The sequence below is a fragment of the Anguilla anguilla genome, chromosome 3 (assembly GCF_013347855.1).
Source record: "Anguilla anguilla isolate fAngAng1 chromosome 3, fAngAng1.pri, whole genome shotgun sequence".
In the NCBI taxonomy this organism is placed as follows: Eukaryota; Metazoa; Chordata; class Actinopteri; order Anguilliformes; family Anguillidae; genus Anguilla; species Anguilla anguilla.
The window spans coordinates 53,654,527-53,681,317 of NC_049203.1; the positions used below are offsets into that span (position 1 = coordinate 53,654,527).

The 26,791-nt window shown below is 43.7% G+C and overlaps 1 protein-coding gene across 3 annotated transcripts in view; it reads left to right on the top strand.

Moving 5' to 3' along the window:
• Positions 1-16,156, top strand: part of nlgn3a (neuroligin 3a) — a 208,625-nt gene extending 192,469 nt beyond the window's left edge. For all 3 annotated transcript variants that reach the window (XM_035410161.1, XM_035410162.1, XM_035410163.1), the window contains 2 exons: positions 4,542-5,331; positions 15,246-16,156. In XM_035410161.1, coding sequence (XP_035266052.1) covers positions 4,542-5,331; positions 15,246-16,095 — 1,640 coding nt within the window. In that variant the 3' untranslated portion in view covers positions 16,096-16,156. The remainder of the gene's footprint in view (positions 1-4,541; positions 5,332-15,245) is intronic.
• Positions 16,157-26,791: the final 10,635 nt, after the last annotated feature.

Consider the following 26,791-nt stretch of genomic DNA (forward strand, 5'->3'; position numbering starts at 1 on the left):
GAATTTACCTTAATGCCTATCGATTATTCATTTGTTAACGTTGAGATTAATTGATCAAAAGAATTATTGCAAATTTGCATCCCTATTTGGAGTGCACTTCAGCCAACAGCACCCCCATGTGGCCTGCAATGTGACCCAACAGCTGATTTAGTAATGGAGCCTCCAACAAATTTGCGAGAAAAAAAAACAAAGAAAAACCAGAGCAAATGTTTCTGAAAACAATGAATGGCTTGGTACATGGAAGCAGACAGGTCTTCAGTGTCCTTTCCTATTGCAAACAATGTTAGGGGCAGAGTCCAGTTTTAGGATGGACAAGGCTCAGGGAATGTTTTGTGGTTTGGGAATGCGCTGTGCTCAGAGGTGAGTGTAAAAGGCAGAGTGGCTAGACATTCAGCTGATTTCATATGTAGGAGAGGCAGATTTGCCCTAGTTCAAGGTCAAGAGCAACAACTTGAGCAGGGAATGGGAATCCTTGTTTCAGCTGAACAGAGGAACAGCAGCACAAACAGGGTTTGATCTCTGGGACAGCAAATCTTTTGCGTTCACGCCAACTCAAGACGAGATGAAAAGATGGGGAGAAGACTTTAAAGTGATTATTCGCTCCACCGTAGATATCGTGCTCAAAGAGTACTGCATGCGCCGAGATACAAGCCTAAAGCGTGTTCATACCAACATCCAAGATGGAGAGCGAGTCGGATGAATTTCAGCTGGATGTCGGCCAACCTCTCAAAAAAAAAAGAAAGGAGTCTGAATTTGGACGAACTGAAAATTTTTCTCAGCGGTTTGGCAGCCTGGCAAGGTGTCAGTTTTCAAGGTCACCATGACCTCAAAACCGCCTGTACAGCATAATTGCTGCAACCCAATAATATTTTGGCAGCACAGATGACTAAATGATGCCCCGATTTAGCAGAGTTATTCTCCTCCAGCCAATGTTCCTGAGGGCATGGTTTTATAAAGGGAGACACGCACGTCGCATTACCTACGCTGCTATGACTTTCACCCCTGCCAAAAACGTGGCAATGAGATCATATCATAGGTATCGACACGATGCTGTTTGAATGTGAGGCAAAAAAGTGTTGAGAATTGTGTGTAAAAAGCTCATGACAGAAGGCAAAATTTAGGCAGAATAGACATTTTGCTCTTAAAATGTAATCAATGGGGAGGGGGGGAGGGGGATAAAAATATTATTACAGGAGCAGGTCTCCCCACTCCCAGTACACGTAAAAAATGTGACACCGGGTCACCGTTTTACAGGTGTAGTAAGTTATCCGAGATTTTCTCCCAACATGGAATCTGCTTTGCAGCCATTTAACCCGTGTCCTGAGAGTCGCAGGTGGCCGGGGCTGACAAACCGCACTGAAGCAGCGTTTTACTGGGGCCAAGTGAGTGATCACCTCAGTGCTCCAGACATAACTCACTCTGACCTCAATCTGCCAGCAAACCCTCCGTCTGATGGATCTCCTCACGCTTTAGGTACCTCTCCCTCACGTGTCACCCGTAACGCCGCCTCGTCCCTACTGTCTGTTGCCTTTTACGCAACCAACAAACAGGAAAACATAAATGACACAGAGGAAGAAGTAGCTCCGAGCTTAAAGCAAGGCGTTACAAGGTCATAATTCAACATTGTGGGCCGGCAAAAGAATTTCATGTAAGTCAAAAGTTTGATTTCGGACCATTCTCCTTTTCCAAACTCATTCACGACTAAATGTCATGGATATTGTCCAAAGGATATTAAAGCAATCCAGGCAAGAAACACAGGGCCATGGTGATTGAAATGTGAGCAAGTGCTTACATTTTGCTTTCTGCGGGCTTCACAGGTTTATTTCAAAAGGGCTTTGTTTCTTTGTTTGCTTTTAAGAGCGGAAACCATTTAAAGCTATACTAAGCAACCGCTAACACACTTTAAATTCTTTTATCCTTGTATAAAGTGGTGACTGCCGTGCTCTTGCTTTTTTTATTAGACTGTACAGAACAGTAGCAAAACATATTTAGTCCTTCATTGTGTTGAAAGCCAAGAGAATAGCTTCAATCTGAAATTAATGTTTTGGTCCATTGGTCCTTGCTGTCGGATTGTGGTGGATGTTTTTGGCTCGTACTGAACTTTGTATTGAATTGGTCAGTGTGACTGCAATTTGGACTACAGCAGCAACCAACATCCCATTTCAATCACACAAAGTGGGATGTCAAAATCCAATGAACCTTCATCCAATGGAGTGAGCTTCTACAATAACGCCACACCAAAAGACATTCATTTGATTTAGGCAGGGATTAGCTAACAATCAAATGAAACAGGAACCAGTAGGTAATAGAACATGGGGTACTTTCAAGCAGCCTGGTTTACCAAAAATTAGCCTTAAAACCATAGGCTATTTTTCACAGCTGGACAGTAGAGACATCTATGAATTCAGCATCTTAAATTCTGTCAGGATAGGACTGTAGTCACTGCTGCGCCAGCATCCCTATTAAAATATTTTTCCCTTCTCCTATCCCAAATTCAAATGTTAACAGGGCATTTAATAAAATAATTAGTTTTGTGAATAAATGGCATGCACGTGTCATTCAGTTTTTCCAAATGTAAAGTGGAATTATATAGTGAGCATTCATAAATATGTGTTGTACTTGGGCTTTGTAACAGTCGTTTAATACAATTCAAATGGTGTTAATAACCTGGTAAAAAAAATTACATCTATTATTGATGAAAGGATCTTGATTACCGTGATTAAACATCGACAGCTCCCAAGTATTCAGCCGAATGGGACATAATTGCAGTTAATGAGGGTGATTCACATCCTATATAATGATATGTTACTATATTTTCTTAATGGCAACAATAAACATGTCAGCGAAAAGACATTAAAAAGAAGTGCATTCTGTTATTAAAATGCGTTTTAGTATGCAAAATGCGCATCCAAGGCCGCCGTGTCTGTTGAGAGCAAACGAGGTAGGGGTGAGTGGCGGGAGCACTACTGCCAATATTCGAGGAGGCACAAGATTAAGTTAGGGGCACTGGTGCTTGAGGGTGGCTATTTTTCATCTACCGTCCCCCTCTCTAAACTGTGTTCTAACTGCGGCATCTGCTTCCCTTTTCCTGGACAGATGTGAGGCTCTCTTCCCCTCTGGAGTAGCCCAAAGAGGGCCGAGCCACGAGAGTCGGCAGAGCTAGCGCACTGCCGCTTGCTGCTAGCAGAGAGTAGCTTCCTCGTATCAGGAGGCTGTTGCTGAAGCCATGTAGGTTCCAGTCTTTACTTCGGTGCCCTTCCTTGTTAGGCACCTTTTTGAGTTATAACAAAGTCAAATTCCAAATTCACACAAGACCAAATTGCACGCATATGGGATTTTACTTCAATTTGACTGAAATTAAATTTCTGCAGCCCTTAGTTTCAAATATTGGAGAAAATATATTATGTGCAATTTATTCAGAATTTTTTATGTAAAAAAATTAATTATGAGAGTCGTTCTGAACCTGCTGCTGCGTTTCCTGTGTTGCTGTACCAGCTATCTGATCCTGTGCTGAATTGTGAATATCTGCAATGTCTGTGTTATGTAAGTGGCCCATCCTCCACGGAGTTCTTAGTCGAAGGTGGTGAATGGCAGAAGCGCAGGGTTAAGGCAGTGTGTAAACTTCCACAATGCGCAGTGCACATTGGATTCGGGCCAACACAAAGAAGGCGGGAAGACGGATCAATTGTGCAATCAGGTAGATGATTGCGAGGAGGGGGCACAACGGGGGGACCGTGGGGGCTCGGGCAGAGCGAGGGGGCTTTTTTTTTTTTAAACGAGGTCCTGTCTTGCCGCAGTGTTCTGCGGATTCGGGCCGGTTTCTTCTGTGCTCTTCCGAAATGCCGTGGTGTAAATTCCACGTACAGACGGAAATGACCAAAAACACAGAACTCCGTCCCCCGGACATTTACGTCTCTGTTGGTCAAAAAATAAATCCATCAGCGCATTCAATCACAAAAATAGAATTCAAAACAAGAAAAAATATGTTGTGAGTGACAATTCAATGTGTGTATTCACATTGCAATTTTACTTATTTTTAAATCCAAAATCTTTTATTATTGACCATACTGTTTCTGGCATTGTGTGTGTGTGTGTGTGTGTGTGTGTGTGCGTGCGTACGTGCGTGTGTGTGGTGCGTGCGTGCGTCCGTGCATGCCTATGCATTTCTTATTTGTGTAATAGCCTGCATGCATATAAATCTGCCTCTCTTTGAATAATGAAGGATGTCATTTCTTTGTTCTGAAAAATTGCATTATTGAAATAGATTGTGACTCAGAATTCTTTTTAAACGGTTATGTGTGTGATGTAGGGGAGAGGCGATGATAATAATGATTTTAATAAAAATTTGAATTTAATGGATATCTTTAAAAAAACGTGTGTGTAATACAAAACAATAAAGAACTAGAAGCAACTACAGTAAAGAAAAAAACAATGCAGACGCATGAACTAAACTAAACCATTAAATAATAAATCATTTCTTACAGCAGGTTTAAAAATAAAACCAGGCACTGCTCTGATCTTCTCTGTTATTTCTTCTGCAGGCCTTTTTCACCGAGCCATTATCCAGAGCGGCTCAGCGCTGTCCAGCTGGGCCGTCAACTACCAGCCCGTCAAATACACTCGCATGCTGGCGGAGAAGGTGGGCTGCAACGTGCTGGACACCCTGGACATGGTGGACTGCCTGCGCAAGAAGAACGCCCGCGAGCTGGTGGAGCAGGACATCCAGCCCGCGCGCTACCACGTGGCGTTCGGCCCGGTCATCGACGGAGACGTGATCCCCGACGACCCGGAGATCCTGATGGAGCAGGGCGAGTTCCTCAACTACGACATAATGCTGGGCGTCAACCAGGGCGAGGGCCTGCGCTTCGTGGAGAACGTGGTGGACTCGGAGGACGGCGTCTCCGGGAACGACTTCGACTTCTCCGTCTCGGACTTCGTGGACAGCCTCTACGGCTACCCGGAGGGCAAGGACACCTTGCGCGAAACCATCAAGTTCATGTACACCGACTGGGCCGACCGCGACAACCCGGAGACCCGCCGCAAGACCCTGGTGGCCCTCTTCACCGACCACCAGTGGGTGGAGCCGGCCGTGGTGACGGCCGACCTGCACGCCCGCTACGGCTCCCCCACCTACTTCTACGCCTTCTACCACCACTGCCAGAGCCTGATGAAGCCCGCCTGGTCGGACGCCGCCCACGGGGACGAGGTGCCGTACGTCTTCGGCATCCCCATGATCGGCCCCACCGACCTGTTCCCCTGCAACTTCTCCAAGAACGACGTCATGCTCAGCGCCGTGGTCATGACGTACTGGACCAACTTCGCCAAGACCGGGTGAGTGCTGTCGGGGTCTAGGAACATTTTACTCTGTCACAGTTCATTAAGTGTATAATAACAGTGCGCTGACCTCCCCCAACCCTACCCCTCTCCCAAAGAAAAAAGAAAAACTGTCATTATTTTAGAAGATTAATGCGTGTTCATTTACCTGGCTGGGAAGGGGACAGATTACAGTAGCCGGAGGTCAATTTGGTGATTACTGAATTAGTCAATTTAAAGGGATAGTTCACCTTAAAACTGAGTGTTATTCATATATTCTTTAACTTGAAAAATGTCTTTTGACCTTATAATGGCAGCTCTCTTTTTGCAGATTTGATTAGTTCATCAAAAAGGCTTCACAAAACCTCATTTTAAATTCCAAAGGAAGTCTATGAAAAGAGCAGCTCCAGGTTCTACATTAAAATCTCTTCAGAACCACCAAATGCCATGGACACGAATGCCATCATTTGCAAAGCTTGTTCACGGGCTGTTTGCTCAGCCATATTCTTAATGGTATAACTTCTAAAACTTCTGAAGTTATGTGGCTATGCGAAAGCACATGATACATCATCAGAAGCCTGAGAAAGAGGACTATTTATAAAACCATAGTAAAACTGTTGACTGTGTACTTCTACTTAGTGATTGATTAGCCTACACAGAAAGTTGTAAACATCTTTTGTTTTGTTGACATTTTCTTGGTAAACAATTACCTTTAATAGTTAATGTACTAATTAACTTGCTAATTTGAGGTACACAGTCCATGGTAGTACTACCGTTTATAAAAGACCTATTTCCCCAGCTTCTGTTGATGCATCATTTGTGGCCTCTGAGCCTCTTAAGCTTATTAAGCAAGCTTCTAATGCAAGCAAGATAATTTAGTTAGAAGTTATATTATTGAGGACATGGTCTTAACTGCTCAAAAAGTCTTCATGATGTTTGGTTTGCATATTTTAAGATTTTAAGGCAGAACCTAAGTTGGGTCTTCCTCATCCATAGACTTCCACTAATTCTAAGATTAGGTCTCGCAGTGCTTTATGATAAGCTAATCAAATCATCAAAAGGACACTGTACAGCATCACCTTGTATGTTAGTTGGTTTTATTAAGTGAGCACATTCAAAATTATCTCATCGTAATTAAGATTAAAAATAAAAAAAAGATCTCACAATCGCCCTGCTAAATATGATTTAATATAATCTCTGAATGATATGTTATGATTAGTTATGATGGGCAATGGTTCCATATGCTTTTGTATTTCTTTGGGAAGGGGTAGTGCCATTGTTAAGTGATTCTAGTCCCTCAAGAGACAGAATGTGATTGGTGAAACACACAAGGACACACACACACACACACACACGTACTCACACGCACGCGCACGCACACACACGCACACACATACAAGCACACGCACACGCACACGCACACACACACACACACACACATACAAGCACACGCACACGCACACGCACGCACACACACACACACACACACACACACACGTACACACACACACACACTCACACTAGCCTACAGCAGTATCGATCACACATGCTCCCTTCAGTCGATCATTGTTGCCTGCAGCAATTTGACTATCTTTCTTTTCTTCCTTATTTGCAATTTTTTCTTTTGAGCTCAGTTTTGCCCAAAGCACAAAACAGCTAAATCCAGCCCAGTGTAGGAAGCACCGTTAGAACTTCGAACGCCTTATCACACCCTGCAATTCAAATTCAATGTGACAACCACCTGTACAAGAGGAAAATTGATTGGCAAAGGCTGGAGTCTTTAATTGTTTCCCTCTTACAACAGTCACCATAACATTGTTCTATAAACAGAAATGACATTCACGTATGATTTTGAATGACTGAATGTTCCCGATGTGAAAAGAAAGGTATGCGATTAACCTTTCATGAACTCATCTGTCAGGGACATCTGCTTAATATGTTATTGCACTTTGCATTCTGGGATGCAGAATAAACATATTGAAGTCCGGTTATGAATATTTAACCATGGATATTTCAACATTTTTAGAACTACAAAATAAAGATTGCTGCGTGGGGCTGCTGCATGGCTCATTCTGTTAAGGCACTGTTCTTGTGTCAGCGTGGGTCCCGCAGTCTGGCGTTGGCTGAGGACTGTGCCAGTGCCAGCCGCGGCCGCCAGCCCCGCAGGACAGGGCATAATTGGCAGGGAGGGATTTTAGACGGCAGGACATCCAGTGGCTGCCCACTAATCAATCAGGTGCCCACTGTCTGCCCACAAGTTACGCACGAACCTTTCCTCTCGGCCTGTGGGAGCTCATCTGAAGGACCGCTATGAAAAGTAGCAGTGGCTTGACATCGTGCATTTTGGGGTAGGCTCATTTATACATAGAGTGCAATTAAATACGCCCTTTGTTGAATTTGATTAAACGCAGTCGGGGACAGTGCCCACCCCACAGTAGCAACAAACATGTGCCCGTGTACAGTATTAAGTAACATTTAAACCTTGCAGTCAACAGGCTGTAATATAAATTAATCATGTCCCGCCTCATTAAAACTTGATTTTAATGTCGCACTTTGGTGGCTGCAAACTGGCTAATGACATTGTATTAAAAACCACTTGTCTGGCCCTGGCATTTTCAACGGAAATTAAAGCAAGAACTCTCCTCAGACGCATTGATTTCAGAAAGTTTTTAATTGAGGTGGAAGGAGCACTCAGTACTGGTGACTGCTACAAGGATTGCTTGGACAGGTTAGCTAGTAGCTTTGAAAGTGTTCCTGTCAGTCATCTTCCTGGCTATAGCTGGATAAGGAGTGTATGCATCCATGTCTTCTAATGGCCCGCCCTCACCAACAAAACAACGTTCACTGATTTAACATGATGTTTAATTGGGGCAGTGCTATTTAGCATGACGTGTACAAAATGTACGTTTTTTTGCAACTTTGTCTTGGCCGCAATGAACTGCATTGGGCTGAGTGAATAAGTGCACTTGGACCCATTGCACTTTTGTAAACACCGCCTGTGAATTAATTAGCTGCAAAGGTCTACCTGGCACAGATAAATCTATGCTTACTGTATGAGATTAATAACTTTTTAAAACCGGTTTTTAGCTTCTCTGCCTTGCACTGTTAATGTACAGCTGGGCATGCAGGGGGAAAAGACTACATTTGTTTCCTACACAACAATGGCCCATTTCCATATTTTGTGGTTTGTAGACATGGACACAAAAATAAAATAAAAAGATAAATCATTTTTAAAAAGTTAAACATGTCTCCGTAGTTTTGGTCTGTGAAAAGGTGGCTATATTGTCGGCTGTGATCTCTTTCAGCATCAAGTGATTTTAAAAAATCCACAGAAATGCGTAGGCAATAGCTAAACTTGCATTGGTCCATTGCTCTGAAAAGCTGATGATGTTTTATTTAGATTTTTTATGGTTCTTGATCACTTGAATTCATAACCATGTCTGATAATTGCAGTGTGTATACTAGTATTATCTGTTTACATTCATGTATATGTCCCTATATGATATATTTCTAATCAATACACGTGTATACTTTTTGGCTGGACCACAACAGCGGGGCCAGCCCTGTAAACGTGAATGTCTGTGACTGAGTGAGTGATGAAGTTACACCGTACATGTCTGTGACTGAGTGACTGACTGATGAAGTTACACCATTGGTCGGCCGGTTCGGTCCAGCCATATACTAGGTTTTGACCTGGTCTTGTCATCTATCCACACAATGTATTGGACGATCGTTACAGCTCTACCCATTGTGTGTGCATGATTGTAAAGCCCCCTTCATTTTTGGGGTATTCGAGGGGTTTACTGCGTGCCTGCACACGCCCCATCCGTAGGCATTCTGGGGGGCCAGCGTGCACCCCTCTCTTTCTCCGGGCCATAAGCCCGGGTGGGAGGGTGGGGGGGGGGGATGCCTGACAGGCGTAACTGGCACAGTCTGGGGACAAGGGGGCTCCGAGACATGGCCATGGCGAGTCCTCCTGCGGCAAAGGTATTATTCCAGATGGGGGATTATGTATGGTCTAGCAGCGGGGCCTGAGCTTGTAAAGAGCCAGGGATTAGATGGCAGGATAATATAAAAACGCTGAGTGCTTCTCAAAGGGTAATTTTGCACAGCTGACTGTAAGGATCCCGACGGCGCGTGTGGGAAGGGGGCGGCGGGGATAAGGAAATAAAACCGGTAAAAAATATACACAAAGGACACCCCTCCAACCTCACACCCAGTCACCGCTGCCCGCGGCACAGCCAGAGAGGCGCAGGGATCAGGCCCGTGAACAGAAAAATAAAAAGAAGCCGTGCTGTGTGTCGGTGAAGTCTCTGAAGATGTGCAGACTGCAGGCCGGGCCCAGGCCGCTGTAAGACAAGCGCTGGGCGCAGCTCTTTGAGCGTTCAGACAGATGCCACTCCCCGCTATCCCTCTGAAGCAGAGCCCTCTGCAGCCTCCGCAGCGCACGTGAGTAGCATGTGTACCTCCTGAGCCCCTTCTTCCCGTTTCCCATTTCTCTTCATGTCTGTTGTCATTTTTTTTAAAGGCCAGCTCCCTGCATCCGATTGTCCTCTGAAATCTTTGTTTTAAGGGACGTGAGGGGTAACGTTTTTTTTTTTTTGTTTCTCGAGCGGAGCGCAAATGGCGCGTCTGAGACGGGCCTGCGGGCGCTGCTTTGGGCCTGCGGGCGCTGCACGTGTTTGGCGCGTCTCGAGCGCGTCCCGCGGTCCTTTGGTTGGGCTCGGCTCAGAGAGCGCCTCTGTTCCCGCTTCCTCTCGCCCTTGTGCTGAGATGCTGCATGCGCCGTGCCTTGCCAGGGTCGTTAGTAAGCAAAACACGAGCACATATGGCTCCCCTTCTCCCTCCCCCACCTTTCTGTCTCTCTTCTCTCTCTCCCTCCCTCCCTCCCTCCTCTCCCCCTTCCTTTCTCTCTCTCTCTCCTTCTCTCTTCTTTCCCTCTCTTTCCCTTTCACCCCTTCTCCTCTACCTCTCCTCTCTTTCTCTCTCTTATCCCCACTTCTACCCTATATCCCTTGCTTTTCTTTCTCTCTCTCTTTCTCTCTCTGCTCCCTCCTATGTCTGTTCTCTCATGGTTTTTTCTCTCTATCCCTCTCCCTCTCCCTCTCTCTACTTCCCCTCTCCTACCTCCTTATTTGTTCTATTTTCCTTGCCCTCTCTCTCTCTCCTCTCTCCCTCTTTCAGTCTCCTGTGTCTGATTTATGAACATAAGCAACTTTGGAAATGTCACACATCTTAGGACTCCAGTGAGGTGAATGCAAATCTTTGTATTTTTCAACCCTCACACCCCCCCCTAAAAAAAGACATTTAACCCCCCAAGCTTTCTGCTTCAGCCCTTGCCTCCTCCATCTATAAATAAAGTTCAGTGTTTTCGCTCACTGCTCAACCAGGACCGAGAGGTTAACCGTTTCAAAAACATAATTTTTTGCCTGGTTATGTTTTCAGAGGAAAACCTTGCGAAGCTCTCCTCGCACCAGGTCCCCGGGGGGGTTTTCAGCAGATTGGCAGTAATTAAACCCCTGGGTCCTCCCGCACTCGGCCTCTCAAGCGCCTGTTGTTCGGCTTGGACAAAGTCCTGTTGCATTTGAAAGGATATGGTTTGTGGCTCCCCGCTGCCCAATCAATTAAATTGAACACTCGCGGGTGTGAGATTTGTCGCCAATATCCTGATTTGCATGAAAGAGACAGGAAGTCACATGGCTTATTACGGGGCGTTGAAGCCATTGATTGCGAGCTGAATGTAATGAGGCGAGGGAGAGAGATTTCTTCTCTTCCTCGAGGCCTCTCATCCTGAAAACGAAGCGCGGGGAAGGGAGGGGAGGTGGAGGGGAGGGGAGAGGAGCGGTGGCGGGAGAGGGGGGAGGCGCTGAGACACGTGTCGGCTGTCACTCACGCAATCCCGCCGATCGATGGCGGCCATAACGAGGGGGGAAGAGGCCGCGCGTCCTCCAGCAGCCCTCCATCGTCTCGTCGCAGCCTCCCCTGCGCCATAACTACATCTAAAGCCTGTCATTAAACATTAACCGCACGTCTGGTCTCAGCTAATCCCCGTTCCGAAGGCGCTCCCGGGCGCTCTGCGCCATGCTAAAGGGGGCGGAAAAAAACAGGCTTTAAAATCGGCAGCCATGTTCGGTAAACAGACCAGCGCCGGCCATGCCCAAGCATAGACTGCATTTCAGAAAGTCTCCGTTCTTTTCTTTTGTTTTGTATTTGGATGGTTTGTTTATATCCACGTCGTTTAAAAAATAGAGGACATAACATAGCGAGAAATGTACATATGAACACAGACAGTGCAAGATGGAGCTAAAAACCCAGAAGGACTTACGTGGCACCTCACCCTTATCAGCAATAAGCAGAAGAATAATAAAAATGAAAATACAACATAACAATACAAAACTATAAAAAGAAAAAAAAAATACCAACAAAAAAGACAATATTGTAAAACAAAAAATAAGATCTCTTCAGCCCTAATGGACAGACCCAAAACAGGACCCATGCTTACCCGTTTGCTTGCAATGCCATGAGTGGAGGCACTTTATTGGTGCATAACTTGATAACCTAAGAAAACAGAACAAAGGACATATTACAGATGCAAATGCATAATATACGTACATGCATAATAGGAACCCTGTAAAGTGAATAATGTGGATCCACTGCTGTGCAAAGTTCCGGTTATGTCCCCAGTATCACAAATAAAGGACACCTGGGGCAAACTTGAAGAATTAAAAAAGGGGAGAAAAATAATTCATTAATAAATTTAGCGTGTTATTTCAGCTTAAGTTAACATCAAAGCCACTGATTTAGTGTGGAGCAGTGAGTCCTAATTAAGAGAGTAAACTTGATACAGGAATTGAAAGGCTACGGAGTGAAAATAGATGCCTATTCTATGCCTAGGGGGTTACAAACGTGTGTAGTTTCAGATCGGCTGATTGTAAGGCTTATGTTTATTCAAATGATCAGAATTAGTCAAGGATGGAACAAAGGATAAATCACTGTTATAAATGTTTTTGCATTTGTTTTTGTTTTTTTACATCTCGGCCCTTCTTTTAATTGCTAGAATAGTACATTATTGTTAGGGTGACATACATGCATTGTCTTATTTTCCTCAAAGGATTATATAACAGACGCACTATCATGTCCTCTACATTCCAGCACAGATCAATGAATTATGCATTTTTAAAACCGTGTAGCGTTGGGTGTATGCGCATTCGTGATGGATGAGCATGGCTTCATGAATACCCAACGAGATGTGTGGAGCTCTGGTGCGCTGTCAAAGGCTCCCTCGTTTGAAGCATATTTTGTTGGCTATGACCCATCGTTTGTTTGATTCATGTGAGTCGGTGGTGGACAGCACATGTTAGCTCTGCACATCAGGGACTCTAGAAGCTTCTCTATTCCGTTCTCATATACTGTACTGTACACGAATATGCTTATTAAAGGATCCGGTTGAGACACCATTGGGGTTCTTAGTACCAGGCTTGATAAAGTGCCAGAGAGTCCAAACAGTAGGCAAAATAATGAGCTGAATGGAATGTTCTCGCCTCCAAATATTATGTTCCTATGTTCTTGTGAGATGAACTCCTTCATTTCCTGTTAGTTATAGGAGCCCAGGAAACCAACAACCCCCGCCAACCTCCCCCCCCCATCCCCGCCACCCCCATCATGCTCAATTTTTTTTTAACGCCCCCACCTCCCACACTCTGAGCTTTTTTGCTCCTCGGCTGCCTAGGGTCACTCATGGGCCAACCAGGGGTCAATCAGCGATCACCCGGGGATCAATGAACGCAGGTGATGGGGCAGAAGGGAAATGAAGGGCTGCTTTATTGCGCAAGACCGAGTGCCCTCGCCATATGAAAACATCAGAGGAAATCTAAAACGGCATTAAAACGCCGGGTTTTACGACCATAATAATGGGTCGGCTCTGCCTTGTCACTGACTGGGATCTAGAGCGGCGCTTAAGTGGGAGGCAGAGCAGGCTGCTCGCGGCTAATGCGAGCGCCGCAATGCCCAGGCTGCGCTAGAGGCGGAAAAGCGAGCCGACCGTTCAGTCATTAGCTCAAACGTTCCAAAGGGGCAAGTCAGCTGTTTATTATTGACACGGCGGCGAGCGCCTAGCATGTGTATGTGTGTAATTAGATAAGGCAAGCAATTGTTCTTTAATGCTACCGATCAAATTATCCAAAGACGGCGGATTGATTTTTTTTTTTTTTCTCCCCACCCTCCTTTGTTGTGAGTGTGTGCGCTCCTCGTACAGGAGCTCTGGGTTTCTCCTCCCTGCTCGCTGCGAGGCGTCCGAGGCACGTGCCTGAGACACGAAAACCCACACGCTCCCAGCGCCGGCACTGTGGAGGACACTCAGTTAAATTGAACAGAAACTGCTTTGCGTTTCTTTGCAGATTGATCATCATGAGAGGGAATTTGCTGTGTATTTGCGAGGCCAGGAATTTCCATTAACTGAGATTGCTCTGGGGGTGGGGAAGGGGCGGGGGGGGGGGGGGGGGGGGGGTTCAGGCTGTTGTTGACATGTGAGATGCCTCCAGAATTCAGAAGGAGGGCGTACGCAGCCACATTGACATCCTGTTTGCTGGCATGTTGCACACAGAAGATCAATATGACCTTACCTCCTGTGCTTCCTCCTTTGAAACTTAATTACTGATATTCAGCTACAAAGTCATCATACTCCAGCTGTCAATATTCATTGGGGATCATTACTGGCCTAATAAAAGAGGTTATTTACGGCGCGCTCCACTGACATCCAGTGGCACGAGGGATTTTTCTTGAGCCAGCTCAATCTGCCCCAGTGTTCCCAGAAGCATTGACCTGAAAAGGGAAAATTGACACCGGGATCGAGTTGGAAGATAAACACGTTAACTTCTGCTAGGCTGATAATGTTCTATGCGCTTAACCCCTAACTATATGACAAACGACGAGAGGCTTTTTCTTGTTTTTCTCCCCCACAGTGGTGTCAGTGAGCAGGGCGATCGGAGATCGCATTTAAACCCGTGTCCGTGCTTGATCGATTGCGGTTGGTCATAACTGGGCGGCGTCGTTGCGTCTGTGCCGCTAAGGGAGGCGCGCGGCGCGCGCAAACACCCTCGCTGTCTCCTTCCTCTCTCCCGACGCTTCCTCCTCTCTGCATTGCAGCACTTCATAAATGCAACTGTGATCCTTTCCCAGGAAAAACAGCAGGCTCGTCCAAATTCCCCCTGCCTCCCGGACGTGGCTGTGTTACGACAAAGAGCCTCGTGGTGCCTTTTGAATGCCATATGTTAATACAGTCGATAAATCAATACCGCCATGTAATTTTAATGGATGGCCAGACGAAGCGCGCGTGAGTGACACTCAGTGGGAAACACTGACCCCTGGAGGAGATTGTGTGCCACTGTACCTTTAACGCCCCCACCCCGCACGCCCACAAGCTCTCCCACTCTGTCTTGATTAATCTGGTCCACAGTACATCAGCGCAGTTGTTGTTAATGCATACTGCGCCGCTTTCCCAAAGCAATTAGCAAAGGGGCTGCCCTTCTCTCGCGTTATCAACAACAAGTTGCTTCCTTAAGCATGTCTAAGCACATTGATTTATTTATATATTCACTTTTAAAGCCTCTACCCAGCTCTATACGTAACAGCAGGGATGGGCACTGTCAGACCTAATTCAAAACACGCTGCCAAAAAATCAGGCCTGACAGAGGAGGTCGAGTACAGCCATAGAGCAAAATTCACCATAGCTGGTGTTCAAACATACAGTAACAGTACACGGCTCATACTGTAAGAAGGCATGTACTGTTTTGATGAGTGCACTGACACTGAATAATTAAAAAAAAAAATGAAATTCTTTGAAATTTCTAACAGTTTTTTTTTCCCTGACAGTTTCAATTGATTTTGCTTCCAGAGTCCATAGCACTAAATTCTTGTCTCCTCTATCTCCCCAGGGATCCAAACAAGCCAGTGCCCCAGGACACCAAGTTCATCCACACCAAGGCTAATCGTTTCGAAGAGGTGGCCTGGTCCAAGTATAACCCCCAGGACCAGCTGTACCTGCATATTGGGCTCAAGCCTCGTGTCCGAGACCACTACCGGGCCACCAAAGTGGCCTTCTGGAAGCACCTGGTGCCGCACCTCTACAACCTTCATGACATGTTCCACTACACCTCCACCACCACCAAAGTGCCCCCGCCGGAGACTACCCAGAATTCCCTGTCCACCAAGAGGCCCAACGGCAAGAACTGGCCCTTCAACACCAAGCGGCCGCCCATGTCGCCGGCCTACAACAGCGAGAACGGCAAGGAGCCGTGGAATGGGGACGAAGAGACGGGCCCCCTGGTGGTGGAGAACCCGCGCGACTACTCCACCGAGCTGAGCGTCACCATCGCCGTGGGCGCCTCCCTGCTCTTCCTCAACGTCCTGGCCTTCGCCGCCCTCTACTACCGCAAAGACAAGCGCCGGCAAGACTCGCACCGCCAGCCCAGCCCCCAGCGCCAGACCACCGCCAACGACGTGGGCCACGCCCCCGAGGAGGAGATCATGTCCCTGCAGATGAACCAAACCCACCACGACTGCGAGGGCGGGGCCCCACACGACCCCCTGCGTCTGGCCTCCCTGCCGGACTACACCCTGACCCTGCGCCGCTCCCCCGACGACATCCCGCTCATGACCCCCAACACCATCACCATGATCCCCAACTCCCTGGTGGGCGTGCCCAACCTCCACCCCTACAACACCTTCACCGCGGGGTTCAACTCCACGGGCCTGCCACAGTCACACTCCACTACCCGAGTATAGCTTTAAGGAGAGAGAGGGGTGGAAGGCAGGAGTCTCTTTTTATAAATATATTATGGGTCCGGGGGAGGGGGGAGTTGGGGGGGGAGTTGGGGGGGGGGGGTCAAAAGAAGTCATTTTAAAAAGACTTTTACTACAGAGAGTGAAGGAAGCTCTTTCAGGATGTCAGGTTGTGCAGAACTGCCAAAATAGAACTGCCTTTCTTCTTCAGACCGGATGGGAAGGCTTTCAGCAGTGTGTTTTTTTTTCTAAATATAATTTTAAAAACGGCCTTTTTAAGCAGATTGGGGAGAAATTAACACTTTATTCTCAAACAAAATAACAAAAATGAGAAGTGCTTTTTATTTCATCTTTTGGTCTCTTCTAGAAAAAAAAAAAAAAAACAATTGCCTGGAAGATGACATACAGTATGTGTATTTAAGCTGTTTTCTTTCAATGCCTTACAAAAAAAGAAAAAAAATGAAGAAAAAAACAAAACAAAAAAAGAAAAAAGAAGCTTGTTATTATTTTTTCTTGATTTCTGTTCTGACCTGCAACATGTAATCTGTGTGGAAACGTGGTGTGTTTCATGGATGACAGGATTCACTGAACAAAAGGAAACACAGAGAGAAGTACAGTGGAAGGCAACCAGTTTGTCTGTTGCATATCTTTAGAATAAAACCGCAAGTTGTTTTATCATTTTTTAAACTTACAATAAAGATGACTCGTCTGAAATAGACTCTGCCTAAGGACAAAGATTCAGAGATAAGGACAATGTCGGTGTGATTGTTTTGTTAAGAAAAAGTGCATCTTTTACAGAAAAAAAGTATCTATCAAGCTATATATCTTATCGCTCCATGAAATGCACACTCACGCAACGTGCCCTGGGCATCTGTGTTGTGAGTGTGTGTGTGTGCGTGTGCGTGTGTGTGTGTGTGTGTGTGTGTGTGTGTGTGTGTGTGTGAGTGTGTGTCTACGTACAATTGTGTGTGCGTTTGAGTGTGCATGTGTGTACGTATGTGTGTGTGCACCAGTTTTCGGTTTGTAGAAAATGTGTGTGATGGATGCGGGAGGGGCATCTTATCCTGTTGTTGATTTGATTCACCACATGTCGTGTTTCAGCTGCGTCTGTGGCTGTCTGTCTTTCCGTAATAGCACTTTTTTCTTTTCTTTTTAAAGTCATTTACATCTAATTTTACTTAAAACAAATGAGAAAATAAATCGATTATTTTAAAAGTAAGAAAAAAGTAGTTAAAAGTTTCAACTGAACTAACTGACACCATTATATTGACTTTGTAATTGCTCCACTCAAAAGGAAACAGTGGCCTGTTTGTGCTGAATTAATTTAGGCCAGCACATACATTCATTTCTTTTGAAATATACATACATATGAGCAGGCATACATATATATATAGGGCTTCTATGAAGATATTGCTCACATAGGCTGCAATTGGGTGTACTACTGATTAATTTTAAAACCGAAAGTAGTTATGAATGGAATATAAGTCTTTACTGTGCACATGCCATCATTGATATTTTGAACACCACAAACTGATGCTACAGCAGATGTCTTTATAATAGCTCTATATGTATATCTATGTACAAATATATTTAATATTTATTTATGTATACCAGATGTATACGTGCTAATTGTGCCGTGTGCCAAATTAGGTCCATCGTTCTGCCGCAGAGTTCTGTATTTTGATAAATATTCTGTTTGCTCTTATGCTTCGTTTTGCTTTGATTTATGTCAGGGGCTTGTGTTGAAATATCGCGAGTGGGGTTCTGATGATTTCTCAAGAACAAAACAACCTCTGCTCTGTTTTTTTTTCTTTTTTTTTTTTCTTTTTATCACTGCACCCACTGGAAAAACAGGCTAACACCTCTGTGAGCCCTTTACAGAACAGGTTTCAATTAGTGTGGGGCCTGGAGATTATGGGTGAGACTGAGGCGGAAGATGATACAAGGGATAAACTCTTCCCCTGCTTACGAACGGCATACAATGACTGCTGTACATGTGGTTTTTGTTTGAAAAAAAAAAAGAAGGAAAGGGCAACAAAAAAAATTTAATTTGTCACTGACAACGGTGTGGCCTCGATACATTGAGGGATGACACCTCCTGGTTTGATGAGAGAATGTCACTTTCGCTGGTTTGCATAATGGAGACTAATACTTAGCCTACAGTATGGGTTCTACTGTGACTGTGTACAGCTTTGTTTGCGTTGGATAAACAGCCCCACTGTACCTTGTTTTTCATTTATCTCAGGTATACCTGAGCCTGGCCAAACATGTCATATTTTGTATCTTGGTGCAATTGCCAACACAGTGCCCAATGTGGCTTAACTGAGTCGGGGTGAAATTTCTTCAGCACTACCATTGTCTATTACCATAAGCTGCCGATTACATTTCAAATGTCTCTTCCATTTATATTTAGCGTAATGTCATAGAGAGTTATCATTCCAGTAATTCAAGTGGCAATTTTAAACTGTGTCTCACATTGTATGTACTCAACTAAGGCAAATTTTGTCTGTAACAAAGGTGCAGTTTCATCTAATAACACCTACTTTCGCTTTCAAAACAATATAGATGACTGCTATTTTCTGCTATTTATTCTGCTAGATCACTAAAAGTTATCTAGAAAGCTATGGTTTTACGCAAACACGTTACCATTCACGCTTAGCTGGCTGCACTGGCTTTTGAAGTTTCTTCCTTGTCGAAATGTGGATTATGTTGCTTAGCTTTCCAAATGTTATTCTCAAACCTGTCTGCTCACTGGGGGGGGGGGGGGGGCAAGTAGCTAGAAAAACAAACCAAGACAGATAAACTTTTCATTTTGCAATATGACATTCAGGCAGTGGCTTTTCTAAAGATCTTACTTTAAGCCATATTAACATAAATGGAATTGCATAAACAGCAGACAAACAGCAGGCGACAAAACAGAAAAACTTTTATTTCACTGACATAGATGTCGAGATGTATAACAAAAAACTGGAATAGGAAAACCAACAATTCCTTTTTAATTTAATTTGACTCTTATATTCGAAATAGCAGCAAAAGTCCGAATGGCTATGCCACTGGGGTAACCTTCAGTTCTGAACCATAGTTACAGGTGTACACACTGTGGTAAAGATGAGCTTGTGAACAAGACATGAAATTGGAAGAAGTAATACAAGCAAGTAAGGAGGTCGGGAGGAGGAAATGATAACATGTCTTCTCCTTCATTCCGAACACACATAATCTTCAGCGTCCACTCTCTTCTCCCTGACCGTGTTCAGACCTCGTCAGCTCCATAATGGTGTTGTAGCCACCGCAGTTTCTTCACCATAAAGGGCATTTAGCAATGCTGGTTCCCTTCCCCCCAGGTCTTCACTAACAGTTAGCCTAACTGCACTGAAGTGGTATCAAGATTTATTAGCTCTGAGAAATGGTGATAGGTTTAAAGTCTCCCAACAAAGGTGTCAACACCACCGGGCAAATCAATGTCATCCCTGTCACTGCTCCCCCTCCTACACACATATCCATGCCCCCCACCCCCCCCCCCCACCCCTCAACCCAGAGGCCACAACTGTCCTTATCCATCCAATCAGCCTGTCTAAAACATTATCCGTGTAAAGAGCTAAAGTCTCCCATCGACTGGCTTATGCTCAGATTTTTGAAAGGTTTTGCCATCTCATATCAGCGAAAGATTTAAATAACATGACACATACAAGTTAGACATGTATATGCACGCGTGTTTGCACGCACGTTCGCACGCTCGCACGCTCGCAGGCACACACAGCCCCTTACTCAATTAGGGCTGATTGTGCGGAACGGAATAGGCACTCAGACAGTCACCAGCCGAGCCGAGCTCTTGCGCAGCTCTGGATGTGAACTTGGTTCCTGGTGAAGGCCATTAATTCCGGCCCATTTAAGTCATCAGTGTCAAACTGGGGAGAGTGGGAGCGGGCTTAAGGAGCGATGAGGAGTGCGCTCGCCGCCGTCGCGTATCTCAATCCACTGGTCCACGGCTCATTATTGTCCATCAGCTGGGGGAGACGGGGTAGGGGAAACCGAATTGTCCATGTCCTCACTCCTGGCATGTATTTCACTCTGGGAGTCTGCATGGACTGTAGACACAACTGCGAGGTCTCTGTGGTAGCATTGCAAAAGGTTGAAAAGCAGGGTACAGGTGCAGCCTTAGCACTTTGTGGACTGAGATGCACTGCGGGAGTGGAGGAGGGGTGAACAGCAAGATGAAGTCGAGGAAATATTGAGACGGTCTGTTCTTTTGCCGTTGATATCTACAAACAAGTGTCAGACTGCAGTGCCTGTAGACAGTGGCTGTGGTGCACAGCTGCCAACTTTTGCTATAGACACTGACTCACACTGGACAGTCCCCGCTCAACAGTAGACATCTGGCTGCAGTTAGTACAAACCCTAGTGGCTGTGATAGTATACTCTTTACTCAATAGTATACATAACAAAAATGAGAAATCAAATACCTGCGACACATGCAAATATGTTTAAGCTCAGAGACAGTGGCTTAGGCTTCCCAGAAATGCATTGCATATTCAGATTAAAACACTGTCATTTATTTTGTTAAACGGATTAATGCTCTCATCATAGGTCATACTGAGGTGAAAACTGTTGGTGAAAAATGAGTAAGCATTAGGAATTTTATCTCCATGTATTTGAGGGATGAATATGTTCGGACATTTAACAGTTACTTACCACATGCCTTAATATTACAGCCCTTTCTGTTTAGATCTTAGTTCAAAATTTCACTGATCATCAAACTTCAACCAATGCAACTAGGAAGAGCACTCGAAAGGAAATTCAGGCTCCAAAATTAATCCACGTATAGCCCCATAATAGTCTTCAGTGTCTGTGTCCACATCTGTAATATATTAAAATTATTAACATTATTATGAGTATTTTGTACTTTGTAACTGTATGTATGACATATCATTCAGAGTCAGAGCCACCCCCCCTGACCATGACTATATTTTCCACAACAGCAACACAGATGATGCCAAGCAAACGTGTTCTGCATGTGCCAAAAAAAAAACAAGTTTCCACCACCAGAAGGGACCTGACTCTGCGTGTGTGTATGCTCATGTGTGTGGGTGTGTGATTGTATGTGTGTGTATGCCTGTGTGCGCGTGGGTGCGATACAAGTCTCTCAGGTTACAGACCTGGGCACACTGCCAGTATACAGGCTGGTATCGCACATGCGCACATGCATACACACAGGATGTGCATTTTCCACATTGTGTCCACTGCAGCAGTATCATGCCACGTTGTCCAATCGCTGAGGGGGTGAGGGGGTGGAGGGCATTTGCAGGGTGTTGGAATCTGTACATGCAAGTTAATTGCAGTGGGATGCCATACAAAGCTATGAATTTCAAGCTGTTAACAAATATCATAATTAAAAATAATAAAAGCAACTGTATTATTATTTTGTTCTTCTTATGGTTATTTCAACTATTACTATGATGTCTGACCATTTTTGTCATTGGTAATCCTGTTAACCCTGCTCCACCATCTCTCTCTCTCTCTCTCTCTCTCTCTCTCTATCTCTCTCTAACTCTCTCTCTCTCCAGTTTGTTTCCCTTGCACGTCTTTGGTGTGTAAGAGAGATAGCGGTGTCATTGTATGAGGTGTACAGTAGATAGGTAAATGAAACTACTCCAGAAGTATTAGCCTGCTTTTCATCTGGGACAGTAATGGACATTGCCAAATGTTTCTGATGTTTACAGGAAAAACAGCACCCACAGTAGACAAAATTCTTTTTTTTCACAACAGCAAAGGTTTGGTATATTTTTCAGGTTTGTAATTGAAATTGAATAAGCGCAATGGTACTGGAGCTGTGTGAATCACCTACCTTCAATATTTTGAAAAAAAAAGACATTTGTAAGTGAAAATAAAGATTAAATCAATTTAAAAAATGGTCTGTGACTTCATGTACATGGTGTGATCATGCTAATTCTACACCTGATTAAGATTCAGTGTAAAAAACAATTAACCGACAAAGCCCTGTTTCTGAACATAGCCATTCCCAGTAACTCCATAGAATGTATTTATACCAGTGCAAATTGATCTTATTCAAAATAAACTATCTATATGTCTTTATATACTCCATTGTGACTCATCTTGTGATTGTGAAATGTGCCCCTCTTACACTCCAATTCATATTGTTCAATCTTCCAGGGTTTTTTTATGACAATACCATTCATGTTGTCACACAGCATCTTTACAATGTTGCCACCCTCTCCCATTTTGAAATGACTGATACAGTAGCAAAAACTCCATCAAGTTATTAATTGCTGAGGTGGCAGGCCCGTGTGTGCAAAGATATGCAAAGATCAGAAACAATTACATTTAGCAATTGAAGATACAATCCTGAACTTACTATTGTCTTGATCAACTGACATAGGTGGGTCATACTGCCCAGGTAGCATAAAGCCACTGATTCATCAGCAAGTAACAGTTCCTGGCCTAATCTGGAGAGAGCATCCAGCAATGAAATAAATGTGAAGGTCTGTGTGTAGTAGCATTGAGAGAAGCTACAGAGGATGTTTATAAGTGACCAGCAGAGGTCAGCCTATGGAAGGCTTTCACACACTGGAGTCATGTGATCATTGAGGGTGGGGCTCCACTCTCTGTTTCTCAGAGGAGTCTGGTGCTGTTCTGAAGTGAGTGTTTCCTGTATTGGCCTCAACACACTGCACTGAATATGAGTACTAGCTTTCCATATAATTGGGAAAACCAAATCACTGAATAATATACACCTATGTATATGATTGTTTTGCACACACACACACACACACACACACACAAACACACAGTGAATATCTATACAGTACCTCAGGAGTACAGTACAGTCACCGTTTTCTCGACCCGTGTTTTCATAAGGTTTCTCAGAACACATTGTTATCTTAACTGGTATGATACTATGGGTGGGTGTGCTTGAGACATTTCAATGGGAGGTCAGAGTTAGGTTACTGAAGACATTAGCTCACGCTGTATGTTGCTTAATTATTTAAAAAAAAAAAAAAAAGTATTTGTAATAGGCGCATGATGAAATTTCATCATAGATATTGTCACTTATGACTGCTGAATGGGGGGGAAAAGCTCATTTCGAGACTAGCTTGAGAAGAGACAGCACCTGTTGAACGTTTTTATTTATGAAAACAAATTCAATCTAAGCACAGCTATTCGCTTCAATAATTTTATTCTTTTGCAAATATTTTCTGAGCAACTTTTTGTAAGGAGACACTTTTATGCCATTGAATAATGTCCAATCGATTTTAATGAAAATTGCCAGAAAATACACTATATGGCTAAAAGTATGTGGACACCTGACATCCAACACCGTTCTCAACAAAACCATTTCTATATGGACCTCCGTGTGTGGCCGGGGGCATTGTCATGCTGAAACAGGAAAGGGCCTACCCCAAATTTTTGGGAAAGCACAGAATCATCTAGAATGTGATTTTATGCTGTAGCATTAAGGTTTGCTTTCAGTGGTACTAAAAGGCCTAGCCAAAACCATGAAAAACAGCCCCAGACGAAGTGGTGTCAAAATACTTTTGGCCATATAGTGTACATATAGTATATACATGAACATGAGCATGTTTACGCAGCCAGGGAAATGTTTTCATTTTATTTTGAATCCTTATGCCAGGCGACACTTACTGAAAAACTATAAATTAGGTTAAGCAGAAATACATCAATGCTGAGAATTATTTTTTTTTAACCCTGTGAAGTTATCACAAGTCATAAATCACAGAGGAAGTGAGATGATAGCCAGCTGGCGATGGGTATAGGACTTATATATAATTTTTCAGTATCTGGGCTAAATATTAATCGGCTCTGGTAAAGGCAATACTTTTTTTCATTTTCATTTATGTAGTTTCACTTTGTATCAAACATGTCAAAATCTACTTTATTTATTTTGAATGCAAACTGTGGGCAGTATTTGCTGTGAGGATACTTTGGTTGCGCATTTTGAGAAGAAATTGACACTTTGACAGTTGTAGGAGAGGGCAGATGATGGAGGTTCTTGGTGAACTAATTCCTCATCAACCATGCTGTACAAATCCACTTGCTGTGTAGTGATCTAACATGCGTTCTACTCTATTTTCTGCTTTGCTCTTTCACGCAGTGCTTTCTGGTCTCATTTCATTCAAAGGAAACATTTCCTCTGTAAAGCTCTGTATTCTTATCAGGGTTTAACAAGCCTCACAAATAAAAATGTATGTTTATCTGTGTGCTATTTTAAACTGTCTATGCTAGTTATATGTCATTGTTTTATGGTTACATGCGCATTTAGCTGGTTCTTTAAAAGTGCACAAGTCCACCTGTACAAGATCTCTCTCTCTCTTTCTAAACACACACACACACACACACACATATATACTATAGTGTATCAAAAGTGTTTTACATTAACATAGGAAGTGTTTATTTGCATATATGAAGATCCTTAACCCTGCCCCACCATCTCTGTGATCCACAATCGATAACACTGATTTGATTCAAAAGTAAGATATTGAATGCAAATACAGTCCCGTAGATCAATGAAATTATTCGTTTTTTTTTTAAGTGAACAAGAATAAATTTGAGCGATTTTGAAACAAGAACCAATTTTTATTCTTAATTTATCCCATTCTCTGCCTTTTCAGTTCATCTTTTTCAGCAGAGGCGCCCTTTAAGAGCTTAAGAAAGGTGTATTTTCATTAGCCTGCTGACTTCCCATAGATCGTTTGACTTACTGAGACAAATGTGCCTCAGTCTGTGTTGACTCCTTGAAGTTATCAGTAACATGATGATGCAATCATCCTCAGAAGTTATACTTCAAAGTTCTTTTGAAAATAAAAGCCCAAACTGCCATGAAATGTTGTTTCAATGTCGTTGTGAAATACGTTCTTTGAACACAAAGGTCTGTTTGTATAATTGAAAGGCACTGGGAAAGAGACAGGCCCATCGAGGCTATTCCTTGTACTTTTTGTTGATGCCGTTGTTAAATGCCTTCTGCTAACTCTGTTCATTAGTGAGAACAAATGCACAACATTCTGTGGGTCGTTTCCTGCTGAGAACTTCATGTGAAATGTGTGCATTCAAGCAATTGGTGCTGTCTTGGCATTCCGTTGGTCAGGCAGCATCATTATATTAACCAGTATTCATACTCCGTCTGTCACCATTACGACTGCTAGCTTTCTCTTCACCACTTAAAAACAAAAATAATGCTCTCACCAGCAATCCTACATAAAATATAAATAATTGGGTAACAGGCCTAGTCCATTCCCAGTAAATATTTACAGGACAAATGTTTACAGACAAAATGTCATGCAATTTCTTACACATCCTAGGGAGCATACTAAAGGTAGAAATTTATTCTGGAAACAGAACATTATCAGTTTTGTCTCTTATTTTCACAAATTGAATTTTTATCCATCATCTTCATACATAGACATGAATGGAATCATATTTTCTGCACTGATGTGCATTTTGGACATCCCTCACATTTTTAACTGTGCTATCTTTCTTCACATTACCACGCAGAAGTGATTTCTCTCTTATCTCATCAGTCAAATCATTCAAAAGCGCACTTTTAAGTCCATCCACATTTTATGTATGTCCTGCCACCATCTTCGCTAGTCTGTTTGTCTTGGCTCAATATCTAGTTGTAATATACAAACTTGATGGGATACATTTGGCTAAGCTACTCTGACCCAAGCCAATTTGGTTTATAATATTTCTATAAACATTTTTACAACTTAAGTATGACTTGTTTTTGAAACACTGAATAAACGTACATAAAACAGAAAGGGCAGAGGTGGATACATTTTGGCTGATGGTCATTGGTCAGGAAGTGACAATATGCACATGCAAATGTCAATGTTAGAATGGGCCATATATTGAAAATAATGTCAGTGATCTATGTGTTCACAACAGTAAGCATTTTTCAAGTATGAAAAGTCATACTTTGCAAATATATACAGTATAATGCTTTTATTAACCATAATAAACAATCGGAAGGTAGCTACACATCTTTAATGTCAACATTTTAAATCTCAATCAAATTTTTTGTAATTCATTATTGTAATTGTTTTTTATGTTTTTTATTCATTCGTTAATTTTTTTTGCTCTGTGGATGCGGATAAACGTGCTTCTGCTTTTATTGGTAAATATAGCACCCAGAGGATACTTTTCAAGCTGGTAGTTGGGTAGATCCATTTCTATTGTGCAAGGGGAGGAATCCTCCTCTAAGTCATTCCTCTCAGTGATAATGGATGGAATAATTAGAGGCAGAAGTCAGGCCCTTTAGGGGTGCGTTAGCGTTCCCCGCTCCAGCACACTGACGCAGGTCAGCTCTCCAGCCTGGCTTCCAGCATTGTTTTCACCCTGAAGAATGGTTTCCCTTCAGCTCCACATTAGCCCTCTCCCCGAGAGAGAGCCCATACGTCTCCACCCCCCCCCCCTCCCCGCAGCAAAAAGTGGGAAGTTCACAGATGCTAAAACCATAAGTTTCATGTTCCCAAAAACAAAGGCTGCTGCTTGGCTCACTCATCTCCCCTTGTTATTGGAATGCATCAGGAAGTTCTTTTGAGTTCTGGGGGGCCAAGTATTCATAAACAGCCCCCATCCGCCCCACCTTTTCCTCGAGTTGAGACCGCTTTCTGGTGGACAGCTCCTAGCGCGAATTTCCAGAACAATCTGTCTTCAGAGAGAAATGAAC